This window comes from Aegilops tauschii, chromosome 1, assembly GCF_002575655.3.
Source record: "Aegilops tauschii subsp. strangulata cultivar AL8/78 chromosome 1, Aet v6.0, whole genome shotgun sequence".
Classification (NCBI taxonomy): Eukaryota; Viridiplantae; Streptophyta; class Magnoliopsida; order Poales; family Poaceae; genus Aegilops; species Aegilops tauschii.
The window spans coordinates 453,181,661-453,200,418 of NC_053035.3; the positions used below are offsets into that span (position 1 = coordinate 453,181,661).

The window sequence follows — 18,758 nt, forward strand, 5'->3', positions numbered from 1 at the left end:
CGGCCTCCCTCATTTCCTATTTCTATTCGGAGTAGGAAGGGAAGAGGGGGAAGGGGGAATCCTATTCCCCTTTTCCTTTCCTTCTTCCCTTTTCCTTCTCCAATTTGGCCAGCCCATATGGGGGGCGCACCAGCCCCTTAATGGCTGGTGTGTTTTCCCTCTTGGCCCATTAGGCCCATATAGCTTGCCGGGGGTTGCCCGAAACGCCTTTCGGTGACCCGATACGTACCTGGTACCCCCAGAACACTTCCGGTGTCCGAATAGTATCGTCCTATATATGAATCTTTACCTCTCGACCATTTCGAGACTCCTCGTCATGTCCGTGATCTCATCCGGTACTCCTAACAACATTCGGTCACCAAATCACATAACTCATGTAATACAAAATCGTCATCGAACGTTAAGCGTGCGGACCCTACGGGTTCGAGAACTATGTAGACATGACCGAGACACCTCTCCGGTCAATAACCAATAGCAAAACCTGGATGCTCATATTGGTTCCTACATATTCTACGAAGATCTTTATCGGTCAAACCGTAATGACAACATATGTTATTCCCTTTGTCATCGGTATGTTACTTGCCCGAGATTTGATCGTCGGTATCTTCATACCTATTTCAATCTCGTTACCGGCAAGTCTCTTTACTCATTTTGTAATGCATCATCCTGCAACCAACTCATTTTCCACATTGCTTGCAAGGCTCATCATGATGTGCATTATTGAGAGGGCCCAGAGATACCTCTCCGATACTCGGAGTGACAAATCCTAATCTCGATCTATGCCAACCCAACAAACACCTTCGGAGATACCTGTAGAGCATCTTTATAATCACCCAGTTACGTTGTGACGTTTGATAAAACACAAGCTATTCCTCCGGTATCCGGGAGTTGCACAATCTCATAGTCAAAGGAATATCTATAAGTCATGAAGAAAGCAATATCAATAAAACTTAACGATCAACATGCTAAGCTAACGGATGGGTCTTGTCCATCACATCATTCTCCTAATGATGTGATCCCGTTCATCAAATGACAACACATGTCTATGGTTAGGAAACTTAACCATCTTTGAGTAACGAGCTAGTCTAGTAGAGGCTTACTAGGGACACCGTGTTTTTGTCTATGTATCCACACATGTATCAAGTTTTCGGTTAATACAATTCTAGCATGAATAATAAACATTTACCATGATATAAGGAAATATAAATAACAACTTTATTATTGCCTCTAGGGCATATTTTCTTCAGTCTCCCGCTTGCACAAGAGTCAATAATCTAGTTCACATCGCCATGTGATTTAACACCAATAGTTCACATCTTTATGTGATTAACATCCATAGTTCACATCGCCATGTGACCAACACCCAAAGGGTTTACTAGAGTCAATAATCTAGTTCACATCGCTATGTGATTAACACCCAAAGAGTACTAACGTATGATCATGTTTTGCTTGTGAGAGAATCTTAGTCAATGGGTCTGCCACATTCAGATCCGTATGTATTTTGCAAATTTCTATGTGTACAATGCTCTGCATGGAGCTACTCTAGCTAATTGCTCCCACTTTCAATATGTATCCAGATTGAGACTCAGAGTCATCTGGATCCAGATCGGTGTCAAAGCTTGCATCGACGTAACTCTTTACGACGAACTCTTTATCACCTCCATAACTGAGAAATATTTCCTTAGTCCTCTTAAGGATAATTTTGACCGCTTTCCAGTGATCTACTCCTGGATCACTAGTGTACCCCCTTGCCAAACTCATGGAAAAGTACACAATAGGTCTGGTACACAGCATGTCATACTTTATCAAACCTATGGCTGAGGCATAGGAATGACTTTCATTTTCTCTATATCTTCTGCCGTGGTCGTGTTTTGAGTCTTACTCAACTTCATACTTTACAACTCAGGCAAGAACTCCTTCTTTGACTGATCCATTTTGAACTCCTTCAAAATCTTATCAAGGTATGTACTCGTCGAAAGTCTTATCAAATGTCTTGATCTATCTCCATAGATCTTGATGCCCAATATGTAAGCAATTTCACTGGGGTCTTTCATTGAAAAATTCTTATTAAAATATCCTTTTATGCTATCCAGAAATTCTACATCATTTCCAATCGACAATATGTCATCCACATATAATATTAGAAATGGTACAGAGCTCCCACTCACTTTCTTATAAATACAGGCTTCACCATAAGTCTATATAAAACCATATGCTATGATCACCTTATCAAAGCGTATATTCCAACTCCGAGATGCTTGCACCAGTCCATAGATGGATCACTGGAGTTTGCACACTTTGTTAGCACCTTTAGGATCGACAAAACCTTCTGGTTGCATCATATACAACTCTTCTTTAAGAAATCCATTAAGGAATGCGGTTTGACATCCATTTGCCAGATTTCATAAAATGCGGCAATTGCTAACATGATTCGGACAGACTTAAGCATCGCTACGAGTGAGAAAAACTCATCGTAGTCAACACCTTGAACTTGTCGAAAACCTTTTTGCGAAAAGTCGAGCTTTGTTGATAGTAACACTACCATCAGTGTCCGTCTTCCTCCTGAAGATCCATTTATTCTCTATGGCTTGCCGATCATCAGGCAAGTCAACCAAAGTCCATACTTTGTTCTCATATATGGATCCTATCCATGATTTCATGGCCTCAAGTCATTTTGCGGAATCTGGGCTCATCATCGCTTCCTCATAGTTCATAGGTTCGTCATGGTCTAGTAACATGACTTCCAGAACAGGATTACCGTACCACTCTGGTGCGAAATGTGCTCTGGTTGCCCAAGGAGGTTTGGTAGTAACTTGATTCTAAGTTTCATGATCATTATCATTAGCTTCCTCTCTAGTTGGTGTAGGCATCACGGGAACGGTTGTCTGTGAAGAGCTACTTTCCAATTCGAGAGAAGGTACAGTTACCTCATCAAGTTCTACTTTCCTCCCACTCACTTCTTTCAAGAGAAACTCCTTCTCTAGAAATGATCCATTCTTAGCAACAAAAATCTTGCCTTCGGATCTGTGATAGAAGGTGTACCCAACAGTTTCTTTTGGGTATCCTATGAGGACGCACTTCTCCAATTTGGGTTCGAGCTTATCAGGATGAAGCTTTTTCACATAAGCATCACAATCCCAAACTTTAAGAAACGACAGCTTAGGTTTCTTGCCAAACCACAGTTCATACGCTGTCGTCTCAACGGATTTAAATGGTGCCCTATTTAACGTGAATGTAGCTGTCCCTAATGCATAACTTCAAAATGATAGTGGTAAATCGGTAAGAGACATCATAGATCGCACTATATCTAATAAAGTACGGTTACGACATTCGGACACACCATTACACCGTGGTATTCCAGGTGGCGTGAGTTGTGAAACTATTCCACATTGTTTTAAATGATGGCCAAACTCTTAACTCAAATATTCGCCTCCGCGATCAGATCGTAGAAACTTTATTTTCTTGTTACGATGATTCTCCACTTCACTCTGAAATTCTTTGAACTTTTCAAATGTTTCAGACTTGTGTTTCATTAACTAGATATGCCCATACCTGCTCAAATCATCTGTGAAGGTAAGAAAATAACAATACCCGCCGCGAGCCTCAACACTCATCGGACCGCATACATCGGTATGTATTATTTCCAATAAGTCGGTGGCTCGCTCCGTTGTTCTGGAGAACGGAGTCTTAGTCATCTTTCCCATGAGGAATGGTTCGCAAGCATCAAATGATTCATAATCAAGTGATTCCAAAAGTCCATCCACATGGAGTTTCTTCATACGCTTTACACCAATATGACCTAAACGGCAGTGCCACATTTATGTTGCACTATCATTATCAACTTTGCATATTTTGGCATCAATATTATGAATATGTGTATCACCACGATCGAGATTCAATAAACCATTCATCTTGGGTGTATGACCACAGAAGGTTTTATTCATGTAAACAGAACAACAATTATTCTCTGACTTAAATGAATAACCGTATTGCAATAAACATGATCTAATCATATTCATGCTCAACGCAAACACCAAATAACATTTATTTTAGGTTCAACACTAATCCCGAAGGTAGAGGGAGTGTGTGATGGTGATCGTATCAATCTTGGAATCACTTCCAACACACATCGTCACTTCTCTCTTAACTAATCTCTGTTCATTCTGCAACTCCTGTTTCGAGTTACTAATCTTAGCAACTGAACTGGCATCAAATACCTAGGGCTACTATGAACACTAGTAAAGCACACATCAATAACCTGTATATCAAATATACCTTTGTTCACTTTGCCATCCTTCTTATCTGCCAAGTATCTAGGGTAGTTCCACTTCCAGTGACCATTTCCTTTGCAGTAGAAGCACTCAGTTTCGGGCTTGGGTCTAGCTTTGGGCCTCTTCACGGGAGTGGCAACTTGCTTGCCATTCTTCTTGAAGTTCCCTTTCTTTCCCTTGCCCTTTTCTCAAAACTAGTGGTCTTGTTAACCATCACGAAGTTCTAGTAACTTGGTGATAGTGACTAGAGAACTCTGTCAATCACTATCTTATCTGGAAGATTAACTCCCACTTGATTCAAGCAATTGTAGTACCCAGACATTCTGAGCACATGCTCACTAGCTGAGCTATTCTCCTCCATCTTGTAGGCAAAGTACTTGTCAGAGGTCTCATACCTCTTAACACGGGCATGAGTCTGAAATATCATCTTCAGCTCTTGAAACATCTCATATGCTCCATGGCGTTCAATTTTTTTTGAAGTCCCGATTCTAAGCCGTAAGCATGGTGCACTAAACTATCAAGTAGTCGTCATACCGAGCTAGTCAAACGTTCATAACGTCTGCATCTGCTCCTGTAATAGGTCTGTCACCTAGCGGTGCATCAAGGACATAATTCTTCTATGCAGCAATGAGGATAATCCTCAGATCATGGACCCAGTCCGCATCATTGCTACCATTATCTTTCAACTTAGTTTTCTCTAGGAACATATCAAAAATAAAATAGGAGAGCTATACACGAGCTATTGATCTACAACATAGATATGCTAATACTATCAGGACTAAGTTCATGATAAATTAAGTTCAATTAATCATATTACTTAAGAACTCCCACTTATATAGACATCCCTCGAGTCATCTAAATGATCACGTGATCCATATCAACTAAACCATGTCCGATCATCACGTGAGATGGAGTAGTTTTCAATGGTGAACATCTCTATGTTGATTATATCTACTATATGATCCGCGTTCGAACTTGCGGTCTCTATGATTCGCGTTTGACCTTTCGGTCTCCAGTGTTCCGAGGCCATGTCTGTACAAGCTAGGCTCGTCAAGTTTAACCCGAGTATTCCACATGTGCAAAACTGTCTTGCACCCATTGTATGTGAACGTACAGCCTATCACACCCGATCATCACGTGGTGTCTCAGCACGACGAACTGTCGCAACGGTGCATACTCAGGGAGAACACTTATACCTTGAAATTTATTAAGGGATCATCTTATACTTACCGCCATACTAAGCAAAATATGATGCATAAAAGATAAACATCACATGCAATCAAAATATGTGATATTATATGGCCATGATCATCTTGTGCCTTTGATCTCTATCTCCAAAGCACCGTCATGATCTCCATCGTCACTGGCTTGACACCTCGATCTCCATCATAGCGTCGTGGTCGTCTCGCCAACTATTGTTTCTGCAACTATTGCTAACGCATAGTGATAAAGTACATCAATTACATGGCGTTTGCATTTCATACAATAAAGCGACAACCATAAGGCTCCTGCCAGTTACCGATAACTTTTACAAAACATGATCATCTCATACAATAACATATATCACATCATTTCTTGACCATATCACATCACAACATGCCCTGCAAAAACACGTTAGGCGTCCTCTACTTTGTTGTTGCAAGTTTTACGTGGCTGCTACGGGCTTCTAGCAAGAACCGTTCTCAACTCTTCTTTAAGAAATCCATTAAGGAATGCATTTTTGACATCCAGTTGCCAGATTTCATGAGATGCCGCAATTGCTAACATGATTCGAGTAGACTTAAGCATCGCTACGAGTGAGAAAAACTCATCATAGTCAACACCTTGAACTTGTCGAAAACCTTTTTGCGATAAGTCTAGCTTTGTAGATAGTAACACTACCATCAGCGTCCGTCTTCCTCTTGAAGATCCATTTATTCTCTATGGCTTGCCGATCATCTGGCAAGTCAACCAAAGTCCATACTTTGTTCTCATACATGGATCCTATCTCAGATTTCATGGCCTCAAGCCATTTTGCGGAATCTGGACTCATCATCGCTTCCTCATAGTTCATAGGTTCGTCATGGTCTAGTAACATGACTTCTAGAACAGGATTACCGTACCACTCTAGTGTGGAATGTGCTCTGGTTGACCTAGGAGGTTTGGTAGTAACTCTGTCAATCACTATCTTATCTGGAAGATTAACTCCCACTTGATTCAAGCAATTGTAGTACCCAGACATTCTGAGCACACGCTCACTAGCTGAGCTATTCTCCTCCATCTTGTAGGCAAAGTACTTGTCAGAGGTCTCATACCTCTTACCACGGGCATGAGTCTGAAATATCATCTTCAGTTCTTGAAACATCTCATATGCTCCATGGCGTTCAAAACATTTTTGAAGTCTCGGTTCTAAGCCGTAAAGAATGGTGCACTAAACTATCAAGTAGTCATCATACCGAGCTTGTCAAACGTTCATAACGTCTGCATCTGCTCCTGTAATAGGTCTGTCACCTAGCGGTGCATCAAGGACATAATTCTTCTATGCAGCAATGAGGATAATCCTCAGATCATGGACCCAGTCCGCATCATTGCTACCATTATCTTTCAACTTAGTTTTCTCTAGGAACATATCAAAAATAAAATAGGAGAGCTATACACGAGCTATTGATCTACAACATAGATATGCTAATACTATCAGGACTAAGTTCATGATAAATTAAGTTCAATTAATCATATTACTTAAGAACTCCCACTTATATAGACATCCCTCGAGTCATCTAAATGATCACGTGATCCATATCAACTAAACCATGTCCGATCATCACGTGAGATGGAGTAGTTTTCAATGGTGAACATCTCTATGTTGATTATATCTACTATATGATCCGCGTTCGAACTTGCGGTCTCTATGATTCGCGTTTGACCTTTCGGTCTCCAGTGTTCCGAGGCCATGTCTGTACAAGCTAGGCTCGTCAAGTTTAACCCGAGTATTCCACATGTGCAAAACTGTCTTGCACCCGTTGTATGTGAACGTACAGCCTATCACACCCGATCATCACGTGGTGTCTCAGCACGACGAACTGTCGCAACGGTGCATACTCAGGGAGAACACTTATACCTTGAAATTTATTAAGGGATCATCTTATACTTACCGCCATACTAAGCAAAATATGATGCATAAAAGATAAACATCACATGCAATCAAAATATGTGATATTATATGGCCATGATCATCTTGTGCCTTTGATCTCTATCTCCAAAGCACCGTCATGATCTCCATCGTCACTGGCTTGACACCTCGATCTCCATCATAGCGTCGTGGTCGTCTCGCCAACTATTGTTTCTGCAACTATCGCTAACGCATAGTGATAAAGTACATCAATTACATGGCGTTTGCATTTCATACAATAAAGCGACAACCATAAGGCTCCTGCCAGTTACCGATAACTTTTACAAAACATGATCATCTCATACAATAACATATATCACATCATTTCTTGACCATATCACATCACAACATGCCCTGCAAAAACACGTTAGGCGTCCTCTACTTTGTTGTTGCAAGTTTTACGTGGCTGCTACGGGCTTCTAGCAAGAACCGTTCTCAACTCTTCTTTAAGAAATCCATTAAGGAATGCATTTTTGACATCCAGTTGCCAGATTTCATGAGATGCCGCAATTGCTAACATGATTCGAGTAGACTTAAGCATCGCTACGAGTGAGAAAAACTCATCATAGTCAACACCTTGAACTTGTCGAAAACCTTTTTGCGATAAGTCGAGCTTTGTAGATAGTAACACTACCATCAGCGTCCGTCTTCCTCTTGAAGATCCATTTATTCTCTATGGCTTGCCGATCATCTGGCAAGTCAACCAAAGTCCATACTTTGTTCTCATACATGGATCCTATCTCAGATTTCATGGCCTCAAGCCATTTTGCGGAATCTGGACTCATCATCGCTTCCTCATAGTTCATAGGTTCGTCATGGTCTAGTAACATGACTTCTAGAACAGGATTACCGTACCACTCTAGTGTGGAATGTGCTCTGGTTGACCTAGGAGGTTTGGTAGTAACTCTGTCAATCACTATCTTATCTGGAAGATTAACTCCCACTTGATTCAAGCAATTGTAGTACCCAGACATTCTGAGCACACGCTCACTAGCTGAGCTATTCTCCTCCATCTTGTAGGCAAAGTACTTGTCAGAGGTCTCATACCTCTTACCACGGGCATGAGTCTGAAATATCATCTTCAGCTCTTGAAACATCTCATATGCTCCATGGCGTTCAAAACATTTTTGAAGTCTCGGTTCTAAGCCGTAAAGAATGGTGCACTAAACTATCAAGTAGTCATCATACCGAGCTTGTCAAACGTTCATAACGTCTGCATCTGCTCCTGTAATAGGTCTGTCACCTAGTGGTGCATCAAGGACATAATTCTTCTATGCAGCAATGAGGATAATCCTCAGATCACAGACCCAGTCTGTCGGTGTACAAAAGTAGGGGCTCTCCTTTTGACCCCTTTACTTGTGCACGGGCAGTCAGAGCCATGCGCCGCGGCCACACGTAGCAGGGCAAAGGAGGGAAGCCGCAGAGAAGCTGAAGCCCAAGATGGCCAAGGCAACGCCAAGGCCAAGAACACAAAGAGCAGAAGGGCGAAGCAGGCTCCCTTGGCAAGACCCTTGCCGGGGCAGCCTCAGCAGCCCCAGCAAGAGCCTTGCCGGAGCGGCGCGCCCAACGCCAACAGAGTGAGCCACTCTTGAGCCCGCAGGTTCCAACACCGACTATGTTGGAACCGAGGCTCAGGAGGCACCTCTGCGATGGCATGCAGATCTTTGTCAAGACCATGGATACATGAGATCAGATGAGGGCCAAAAGACGGCGACCCTCGGCGGGATCCTTGCCGAGGAAAGCCGCGAGACCCCCGGCAAGAACCTTGCTGGGGACGACTGCGCGCCACGGCAAGACCCTTGCCGGGCCCCCGGCAAGGCCCTTGCCGAGGATATCAGCAGGGCCACTGCCAGGCCCGCAACAGCCAAGTTTCTACCGCCGTTCGCATGCAGCTACCAGCCTGACCAGTTGGGCTGGCACCTGCGTGGCAACATGCAGCTTCCAGGCCAGATCAGCAAGTGCCTGCGTGGCGGCATGCAGATCTTCGTGAAGACCCTACCACCGCGCCACCTCAGCTGCTTGCCTGCCTACATGGCGCCGCATGCATCGTTGGCCAGGGCACGTGTCGAAGCAAGGAGGAGCGGCGACGGACGGGACGGGCCTCGCTCCCGTCCCCGATAAAGCTAGTGGACACCTAAGCGATGCATTAAATGCGTCTTGTCCTATAATACGGGCGATAAGCTTGCAGCACTGTAGGCCTTTCCACCTCCTGTGTGCCACTGTGGCAGCCTCTTTCGACTATAAAAGGAGGCCCATGGCATACTGGAGAGGGATTCGGCTCTTTTGAACTACACGGCCACCGTAGCTAGTTCGAGGGCTCAAGAACACTCAATACATCCACCAAAGCAGGACTAGGGTTTTACGCATCCTCGCGGCCCGAACCTGGGTAAACGATCCTTGTGCTGACTGTTAATCCTGCTCTTCTCACAACCCTGTGCCCCGGCAACCGTAGTAGGGATTCTTGTGATCCCATAGGTGTCGTTCCACACCGACACAGTCCGCATCATTGCTACCATTATCTTTCAACTTAGTTCTCTAGGAACATATCAAAAATAAAACAGGAGAGCTATACGCGAGCTATTGATCTACAACATAGATATGCTAATACTATCAGGACTAAGTTCATGATAAATAAAGTTCAATTAATCATATTACTTAAGAACTCCCACTTAGATAGACATCCCTCAAGTCATCTAAATGATCACGTGATCCATATCAACTAAACCATGTCCGATCATCATGTGAGATGGAGTAGTTTTCAATGGTGAACATCTCTATGTTGATCATATCTACTATATGATTCGCGTTCGAACTTTCGGTCTCTATGATTCGCGTTCGACCTTTTGGTCTCTAGTGTTCCGAGGCCATGTTTGTACATTCTAGGCTCGTCAAGTTTAACCCGAGTATTCCGCATGTGCAAAACTGTCTTGCACCCGTTGTATGTGAACGTAGAGCCTATCACACCCGATCATCACGTGGTGTCTCAACACGACGAACTGTCGCAACGGTGCATACTCAGGGAGAACACTTATACCTTGAAATTTTAGTAAGGGGTCATCTTATAATTACCGCCGTACTAAGCAAAATAAGATGCATAAAAGATAAACATCACATGCAATCAAACTATGTGACATGATATGGCCATCATCATCTTGTGCCTTTGATCTCTATCTCCAAAGCACCGTCATGATCTCCGTCGTCACTGGCTTGACACCTTGATCTCCGTCGTAGCATCGTGGTCGTCTCACCAACTATTGCTTCTACAACTATCGCTAACGCATAGTGATAAAGTAAAACAATTACATGGCGTTTGCATTTCATACAATAAAGCGACAACCATAAGGCTCCTGCCAGTTGCCGATAACTTTTACAGAACATGATCATCTCATACAATAATGTATACCACATCATGTCTTGACCATATCACATTACAACATGCCCTGCAAAAACAAGTTAGACGTCCTCTACTTTGTTGTTCCAAGTTTTACGTGGCTCCTACGGGCTTCTAGCAAGAACCGTTCTTACCTACGCATCAAAACACACAACGGTGATTTATCAAGTTTGCTGTTTTAACCTTCAACAAAGACCGGCCGCAGTCAAATTCGATTCAACTAAAGTTGGAGAAACAGACACCCACCAGCCACCTTTATACAAAACAAGTTGCATGTCTGTCGGTGGAACCGGTCTCATGAACGTGGTCATGTAAGGTTGGTCCGGGCCGCTTCATCCAACAATACCGCCGAATCAAAATTAGACGTTGGTGGTAAGCAGTATGACTATCACCGGCCACAACTCTTCGTGTTCTACTCATGCATATCATCTACGCATAGACCTGGCTCTCTGACACCACTGTTGGGGAACATAGCATGCAATTTCAAAAAAATTCCTACGTTCACGCAAGATCTATCTAGGAGATGCATAACAACGATAGGGGGAGAGTATGTCCACGTACCCTCGTAGATTGAAAGCGGAAGCGTTTGACAACGCGGTTGATGTAGTCGAACTTCTTCTCGTTTCGACCGATCAAGTACCGAACGTACATCACCTCCGAGTTCCGCACATGTTCAGCTCGATGACGTCCCTCGAACTCTTGATCCAGCAAAGTATCGAGGGAGAGTTCCGTCAGCATGACGGCGTGGTGACGGTGATGGTGAAGTGATCCGCGCAGGGCTTCGCCTAAGCACTACGTGAATATGATCGGAGACGTAAAATGTGGAGGGGGCACCGCACACGGCTAACAATGTTTGTTGTGTGTTCTAGCGGTGCCCCCCACATATATATAGGTTGGAGGGGAGGAGAGGCAGCCAAGGGGGAGCCCCAAGTAGGAGGAATCCTACTTGGTGTCCTCCCAATTCGGCCTCCCCCCTTTCCTATTCCTATTCGGAGTAGGAAGGGAAGAGGGGGAAGGGGGAATCCTATTCCCTTTTTCCTTTCCTTCTTCCCTTTTCCTTCTCCAATTTGGGCAGCCCATATGGGGGGGGGGGCGCACCAGCCCCTTAGTGGCTGGTGTGTTTCCCCTCTTGGCCCATTAGGCCCATATAGCTTGCCGGGGGTTGCCCGGAACCCATTCTGGTGACCCGATACGTAGCCGGTACCCCTAGAACACTTCCGGTGTCCGAAGAGTATCGTACTATATATGAATTTTTACCTCTCGACCATTTCGAGACTCCTCGTCATGTCCGTGATCTCATCCGGGACTCCAAACAACATTCGGTCACCAAATCACATAACTCATATAATACAAAATCGTCATCGAACGTTCACCGTGCGGACCCTACGGGTTCGAGAACTATGTAGACATGACCGAGACACCTCTCCGGTCAATAACCAATAGCGAAACCTGGATTCTAATATTGGTTCCTACATATTCTACGAAGATCTTTATTGGTCAAACCGTAATGACAACATACGCTATTCCCTTTGTCATCGGTATGCTACTTGCCCGAGATTCGATCGTCGGTATCTTCATACCTAGTTCAATCTCATTACCGGCAAGTCTCTTTACTCGTTCCGTAATGCATCATCCCGCAACTAACTCATTAGTCACATTGGTTGCAAGGCTTATCATGATGTGCATTACCGAGAGGGCCCAGAGATACCTCTCCGATACTCGGAGTGACAAATCCTAATCTCGATCTTTGCCAACCCAACAAACACCTTCGGAGATACCTATAGAGCATCTTTATAATCACCCAGTTACGTTGTGACATTTGATAGAACACAAGGTATCCTCCAGTATTCGGGAGTTGCATAATCTCATAGTCAAAGGAATATGTATAAGTCATGAAGAAAGCAATTGCAATAAAACTTAACGATCAACATGCTAAGCTAACAGATGGGTCTTGTCCATCACATCATTCTCCTAATGATGTGATCCCGTTCATCAAATGACAACAAATGTCTATTGTTAGGAAACTTAACCATCTTTGATTAACGAGCTAGTCTAGTAGAGGCTTACTAGGGACACTGTGTTTTTGTTTATGAATTCCACACATGTATCAAGTTTCTGGTTAATACAATTCTAGCATGAATAAGAAACATTTATGATGATATAAGGAAATATAAATAACAACTTTATTATTGCCTCTAGGGCATATTTTCTTCAATAACAAGATGGGGTATATTTCTACATAAATAGATCTTGTCTACATCATGTCATCGTTCTTATTGCATTACTCCGTTTCTCCATGAACTTAATACACTAGATGCATGCTGGATAGCGGTCGATGTGTGGAGTAATAGTAGTAGATGCAGGCAGGAGTCGGTTTACTAATGTTGGATGTGATGCCTATATAATGATCATTGCCTAGATATCGTCATGATTATTTGAAGTTCTTTCAATTGCCCAACAGTAATTTGGTTACCCGCCATTTGCTATTTTTCACGAGAGAAGCCACTAGTGAAATCTACGCCCCCCGGGTCTCTTCTTTAATATATTTGCCTTTGCGATCTATTTTACTTTGCTTTTATTTTCAGATCTATTAAACCAAAAATACAAAAAATACCTTGCTGCACTTTATTTTATTTGGCGTTCGATCTATCAATTATTACAACTTTCTCACGTCCGTTTGCCAATCTCGGGCGCCGTTATCTGAAAGGGATTGACAATCCCTCTAACACGTCGGGTTGCGAGTATTTGTTATTTGTGTGCAGGTGTTGTTTACGTAGTGTTGCTTGGTTCTCCTACTGGTTCGATAACCTTGGTCTCATCATTGAGGGAAATATCTACGGTCGCTGTGTTGCATCATCCCTTCCTCTTTGGGGAAATACCGACGTAGTCTAGCAGACATCAAAAGAAATTTCTGGCGCCGTTGCCAGGGAGGATCAAGTCAAGATAGTCTCCCGGCCACGTGCGAGAAGCAAATGAATGTTTTACTTACCTAGGATCGAACCTGTGACATGAAGGTAAGAAACGATCATGTGGTGGCCGAGGGCCTTTCGTGCCTCTTAAAACATAGAAGTCAGTCATATGAGCTTTATGGTTTGGTCGTGGCACTGTTGGCACCAGAGGTGTGCCACCTTTTATTTGCGGATGGAATTCATTTGTTCTTGAAGGCATGTGGGGAGTGCAAATGCAACAAGGAGTGCTTTGAATGATTACGATCGAGCTTTAGGGCAAGAAGTTAATGTGGATAAATCTTTGGTACTTTTCGGCAAGGGGCGTTCCAATGAGCTAAGAAACAGATAAACAATGTACTCAAGGGCTACACTGAGTCATTAAGTGATAATTATTTGGCGCTGCCTTCTGATGTGGGCAGAAAATGTTTAAATATCTTAAAGATAGAATATGTAAAGGTTTCAAGTTGGATGGAAAGAATGTTACCGACCGAGGGGAAGGAAGTGTTGATCAACTCAATTTCTCAAGTAGTTCCCACTTATTCAACAAAATTTTCCGGCTTTCCCGTGTATGATCTCAAATAAAGTCCATGCCTCAGAATTTTCGGTGGGAAAGTAAGGGTGGAAAGATGAAGACATGTTGGTATCATGGGACACAATGACTAAACCAAAATCAATGGAGAGTCTTGGCTTCCAGGATTTCAAGTTATTTAATTTGGCTCCTCTCCATTGCTAATGACATGGCAAGTGGTGGGTCCCATAGAGGAGGAAACAAGTGAAAGGATATGACAACGGGGGGCTAACCTAACGGGTAGTCACTTATAAGGTGCAGGGGCATGTGGCTAATTTTTCTGGAAGCATTAGTATCATAGCCACAATTTGTGAAAATCTAGTGGTGACCATCGGATGATATTGACTTTGGATAGTGGCATAGACCGAATATTCCCTTAATCAATACCATGAGAATGTAATACATGTGATTACATTTTTGAAGGATCACCAAACTTCTATTGGAAATATTTAACTGTTACATTTTAATCATCACATTAAGTAGGTGAGGCCTTTCTATACCCTTTATCTAGAACCCGCAGTTTAGGGAATAGTTTGTAGTTACTCACTCACTCTGGACTCCCTTGCATCTTTCATAAATACGTGGTGTAAATTGTATGTGCTTCTCTAATGTTCGTGCGCGGTGCGCCCATACACTAGCATAAAGAGTATTGCATAATCTTAATACCAGGCTCATACTAGAATACCAAATCTTCATTGATCAAGGTGCAGTATTATTTAAATTGTCTGAAAGGAGCTAAAATACAACGGATGGAGCATCAAAATTAATGCCAACCCGCGGAAATCATGTTAACTCCTAAGGTTGTTGCAACAAAAAACATTTTGGACATCTAGTATGAAACACCACTCTTTAAGTGGATGAGTAATACTTTTTTACTTCAACTGTATATATTCGACTCACTATGTATATGTGACCAACATTACAATCATTTGTATTCATCACCAACACTATATGTGTATGTATGGGTTGGGATGAATCACAACCATCGGTATTCTCATATATTTCCAATAAAAAAGAAGCCAATAAAAATGGAAAGTCATGCTGTCCATGTGGAATGTGTGACCCCCATATGCAATCATAATACATAACTATACTATTAGATGTCGGCACCGTGTATGCCTAATAAAGTAGTGTGAATACATCATAGGTGAAAGTAAATAATCTTCAATTCAACTATTAGTTTAGCCTTTTTTTAGGGGAAGGGGGCGGGGGAATATATATTACTCAGCACATGAATTATCCATTCAACTATTAGTTAATATAATGATATTGCCCCCCCCCCCCCACACACACACGCACAAAAGCTAAATTATGTATTGGATATTATCCAACAACCCAACAAGCGGAAGTACAATCACATACATGTATGGTGTTCTCGATCAATTTTACAAGAAGCGACCTTTTAAATTACACCATTTCAATATCGCGGGGATTTTCCTGTTGGTATGGCTGAGTTATGTGCTTCTGATGGTTGCCCCTGTATTTGTAGCTGCTCACATTAAATGGGATGCTCAAGGTACACTTGTTCTTCTGAATGGGCATTCAACAATTGGGTGCTTATCTCTTGCGCTCTTGGCATGAAGTGTTTAGCTTATGAGAAAGCATAGCATTGTATTTAGCCTTCCATACCTTGACCTCAGAAGTTAGTGCTTCTTGTTGAGCTGGAGAATAAATAAATAATAAATTAAGTTAATTAACTTGACATTTGATAAAAATGAAAACCATAGCATTGATAGGAAAACAAAGGGACTAGTAAATTAATATAATGACCTGTACGAGATTAGCTAGAACAAGAAGCATCCAAAGGAACAAACTATGTAATCAACATGCATAACATTGCTGATGTACACATTCAGTTATTCAAAGGAACAAATAACAATGTAACTTGTAAAATCCAGACGACATAGTGGTTGAATGAATATATGTTTTGTGAATATGACAACATTTTAAATACGAAGAGATACATCAGTAGTATTTATGAAGTGGCATAATGCGAATAACCGCATCCTGGCACAGTCACCATGTCATGAAATATCAAATGATGATTTGGTAAATGTCCTGTGTTAACGTTCAAGTACTCAGCATAGTTTATTTATATTAGTTTTAAGACAGCTAGCAGCCTGCATTTACATGCGCGCACGCACACACATTTTTACTCTGAAAAGATAATACGAGTATCTAAGGTGGGTATGCAAGCTAAAGACAAGAAAAACTTGTTCTCCAAGCAAAACCTATGCCCTTATGCATCCATTTGCAATGCGTCAATCATCTTTTTTATTGCCTCTAGGAACAAATGTGCACAAACATATAAAGTCGATTAACAATGAAACAAGCATACCCTTTCTCAGCTGTGACATTTCCTCCATTGACCGCAGCTTAATCTTTAACTCACTATTTTCAGTCCTAATCTGAAGATGCTTGCTCTGCAATGAGATAACACAACAATATATGATTAAGAAAGCCAAAAAGAGGCACACCACCATGTAATTGGTTGAGAGCTTATAATAGGGATTTATAATTGAACTTTGCTCCTTAATAAATAAAATTCTGAGAAGAAAAAGAAAAGATGTAAATATCAGGTATAGAATTATGACATATATATGCATGTCAAGAATCAAGAAGGTATAACCTATTAATTAGCATTAAGTCAAGCCAATCAAGAAAAATAACTCATCCCAAGTAGATTAACCTATTAATTAGCGTTAAGTGAAACCAATGACATAGCTCAGCTCGTCTCTCACTTCAACAGAACACCACAAAGTCTAAGATATACATTACATGCACCATTTAAACATGTAAAACTAAAATGAATGCAACACTAGCTTGATTCTTTGTAGTCAAAAGAATCATACACACAAATGCTTCCTATTTTTATAGGGCATGTTCTATCTTGGGTGTGTGCTTGGCGATTGCGTTTATGATAGGATTTTATCGCATATTTTCTCTCAATTCCAATGAAATGATGAAGACATTTATTGGTTATTTCCATAATAATATAAAAATAACTTCCACATTGTTCCTACATACATAACATATACTAGTTAAAATAGACCCACTGTGTGAACAAAAGAATACCACTCCAATTCTGTAGAAGCTATAGTTGTAAAACATGCTAGGGTCAGACTTTAAATTTCGACTACTATTACCGCAAGAAATATTTATACTAGAGAATCAGGATGTTCTGCACATGGTACATATCCCAAAGAACCACCCTTCCAGTTTTGCGGTGCAGATAAGGGGGAGCACGTACCCCGGACCGGTTTAGACAGTCCAGTGTCTCATGAAAATAATAGGAGGAAACATGTCTCGAAAAGTACTTCTAACTTACAGAACCAGTTTATATTTTAGAAATGTATTCTAATACCGGACATGGTCGTATTTTCAAAAACCAATGCCAATGTCCAAATCAACAGCTTCAAATACAACTATATACTAGTAATACTTATGATTGTACAACCACGTGGGGAAAACCATGCTAATCTCCAAAACGTCAGCCTCCAGACATGTGCATACTAATACTTTTGATCATAAAATCGTGTGGGGGAAAACTGGTTATGTGCAAAGGTGCGCAACCAACATAACAACAGACTACCAAACTGATTATATATTAGCTTTCTAGTGGTGCAGGAACATACCAGTTCTTCAGATAGTGTACTGATCCTCTTGGTCAGCGTCTCAACCATTTGCTCCAGTTCCTGCTTGCAGAGTACACCCGGCCTGCCAGAATCCTACAAATTTGTTCCAAAAGAAAATACTCAGTTTCAGAATTTCAATCCATGGACAACACATATGAGTATATCAGATCGGCGGCAATCTGAATCTCCACATGATTTTGTCAAATAAATAAATAAATCAATCTCCACATGCACTAGAGCGAAATCCTCACCTCCTGACCCTCCTAGGGTCTGTAAGCGCAAGCTCCGCGAGAGCCTTGTCCTTCATGATCTTCTTCATGTGAGCCTCACTGGGCTTCACCTCTCTTGCCAGCTCAAAGAGAGTTGCGCCGCCTCTACCCATGACCATGGTTAAGGGGGCGCTGCTGCCAGGGCCACTTACCCCTGGAGAAGCGCCATTGTTGCCGCCGCCGCCAGCTGCTGGAGGAGAAGCCCGGCTGCCTATGGATAGATGGCTACGGCCAGCGCCTCCTGGTCCTGTCGAAGCGCCGCCTGCCCCTGGAGTAGCGCGATCACCAATGGATAAGCGGCTGCGTTTGACAGAGCCGCCTGCCCGTGGAGAAGTGCCGCTGGGCGGACGCCTACTCCTGCCGGGGCCAGCAGCCATTGGAGAAGGCGCTGGTAGTGCCGGCTGCTCTAGGACTACGGTTCCGGAATTGACCTCCGGATCGGAGCTATTCAGCACCACGATCTGGGTACGCTTGCCATCTACGGGGCCATCGACCTGCCGTGCCCCTGCGTCGTTCCCGGGGCCGGGG

The 18,758-nt window shown here is 42.5% G+C and overlaps 1 protein-coding gene across 1 annotated transcript; it reads right to left on the bottom strand.

Moving 5' to 3' along the window:
* Positions 1–15,883: 15,883 nt before the first annotated feature.
* On the bottom strand, positions 15,884–18,349 carry LOC141038721 (bZIP transcription factor 30-like). Its single transcript, XM_073506416.1, has 4 exons — positions 18,221–18,349; positions 17,962–18,054; positions 16,665–16,749; positions 15,884–15,987 (listed from the first exon to the last, which is right to left on the bottom strand). The coding sequence occupies exons 1-4, from the start codon at positions 18,347–18,349 to the stop codon at positions 15,884–15,886; spliced, it is 411 nt and encodes a 136-aa protein (XP_073362517.1).
* Positions 18,350–18,758: the final 409 nt, after the last annotated feature.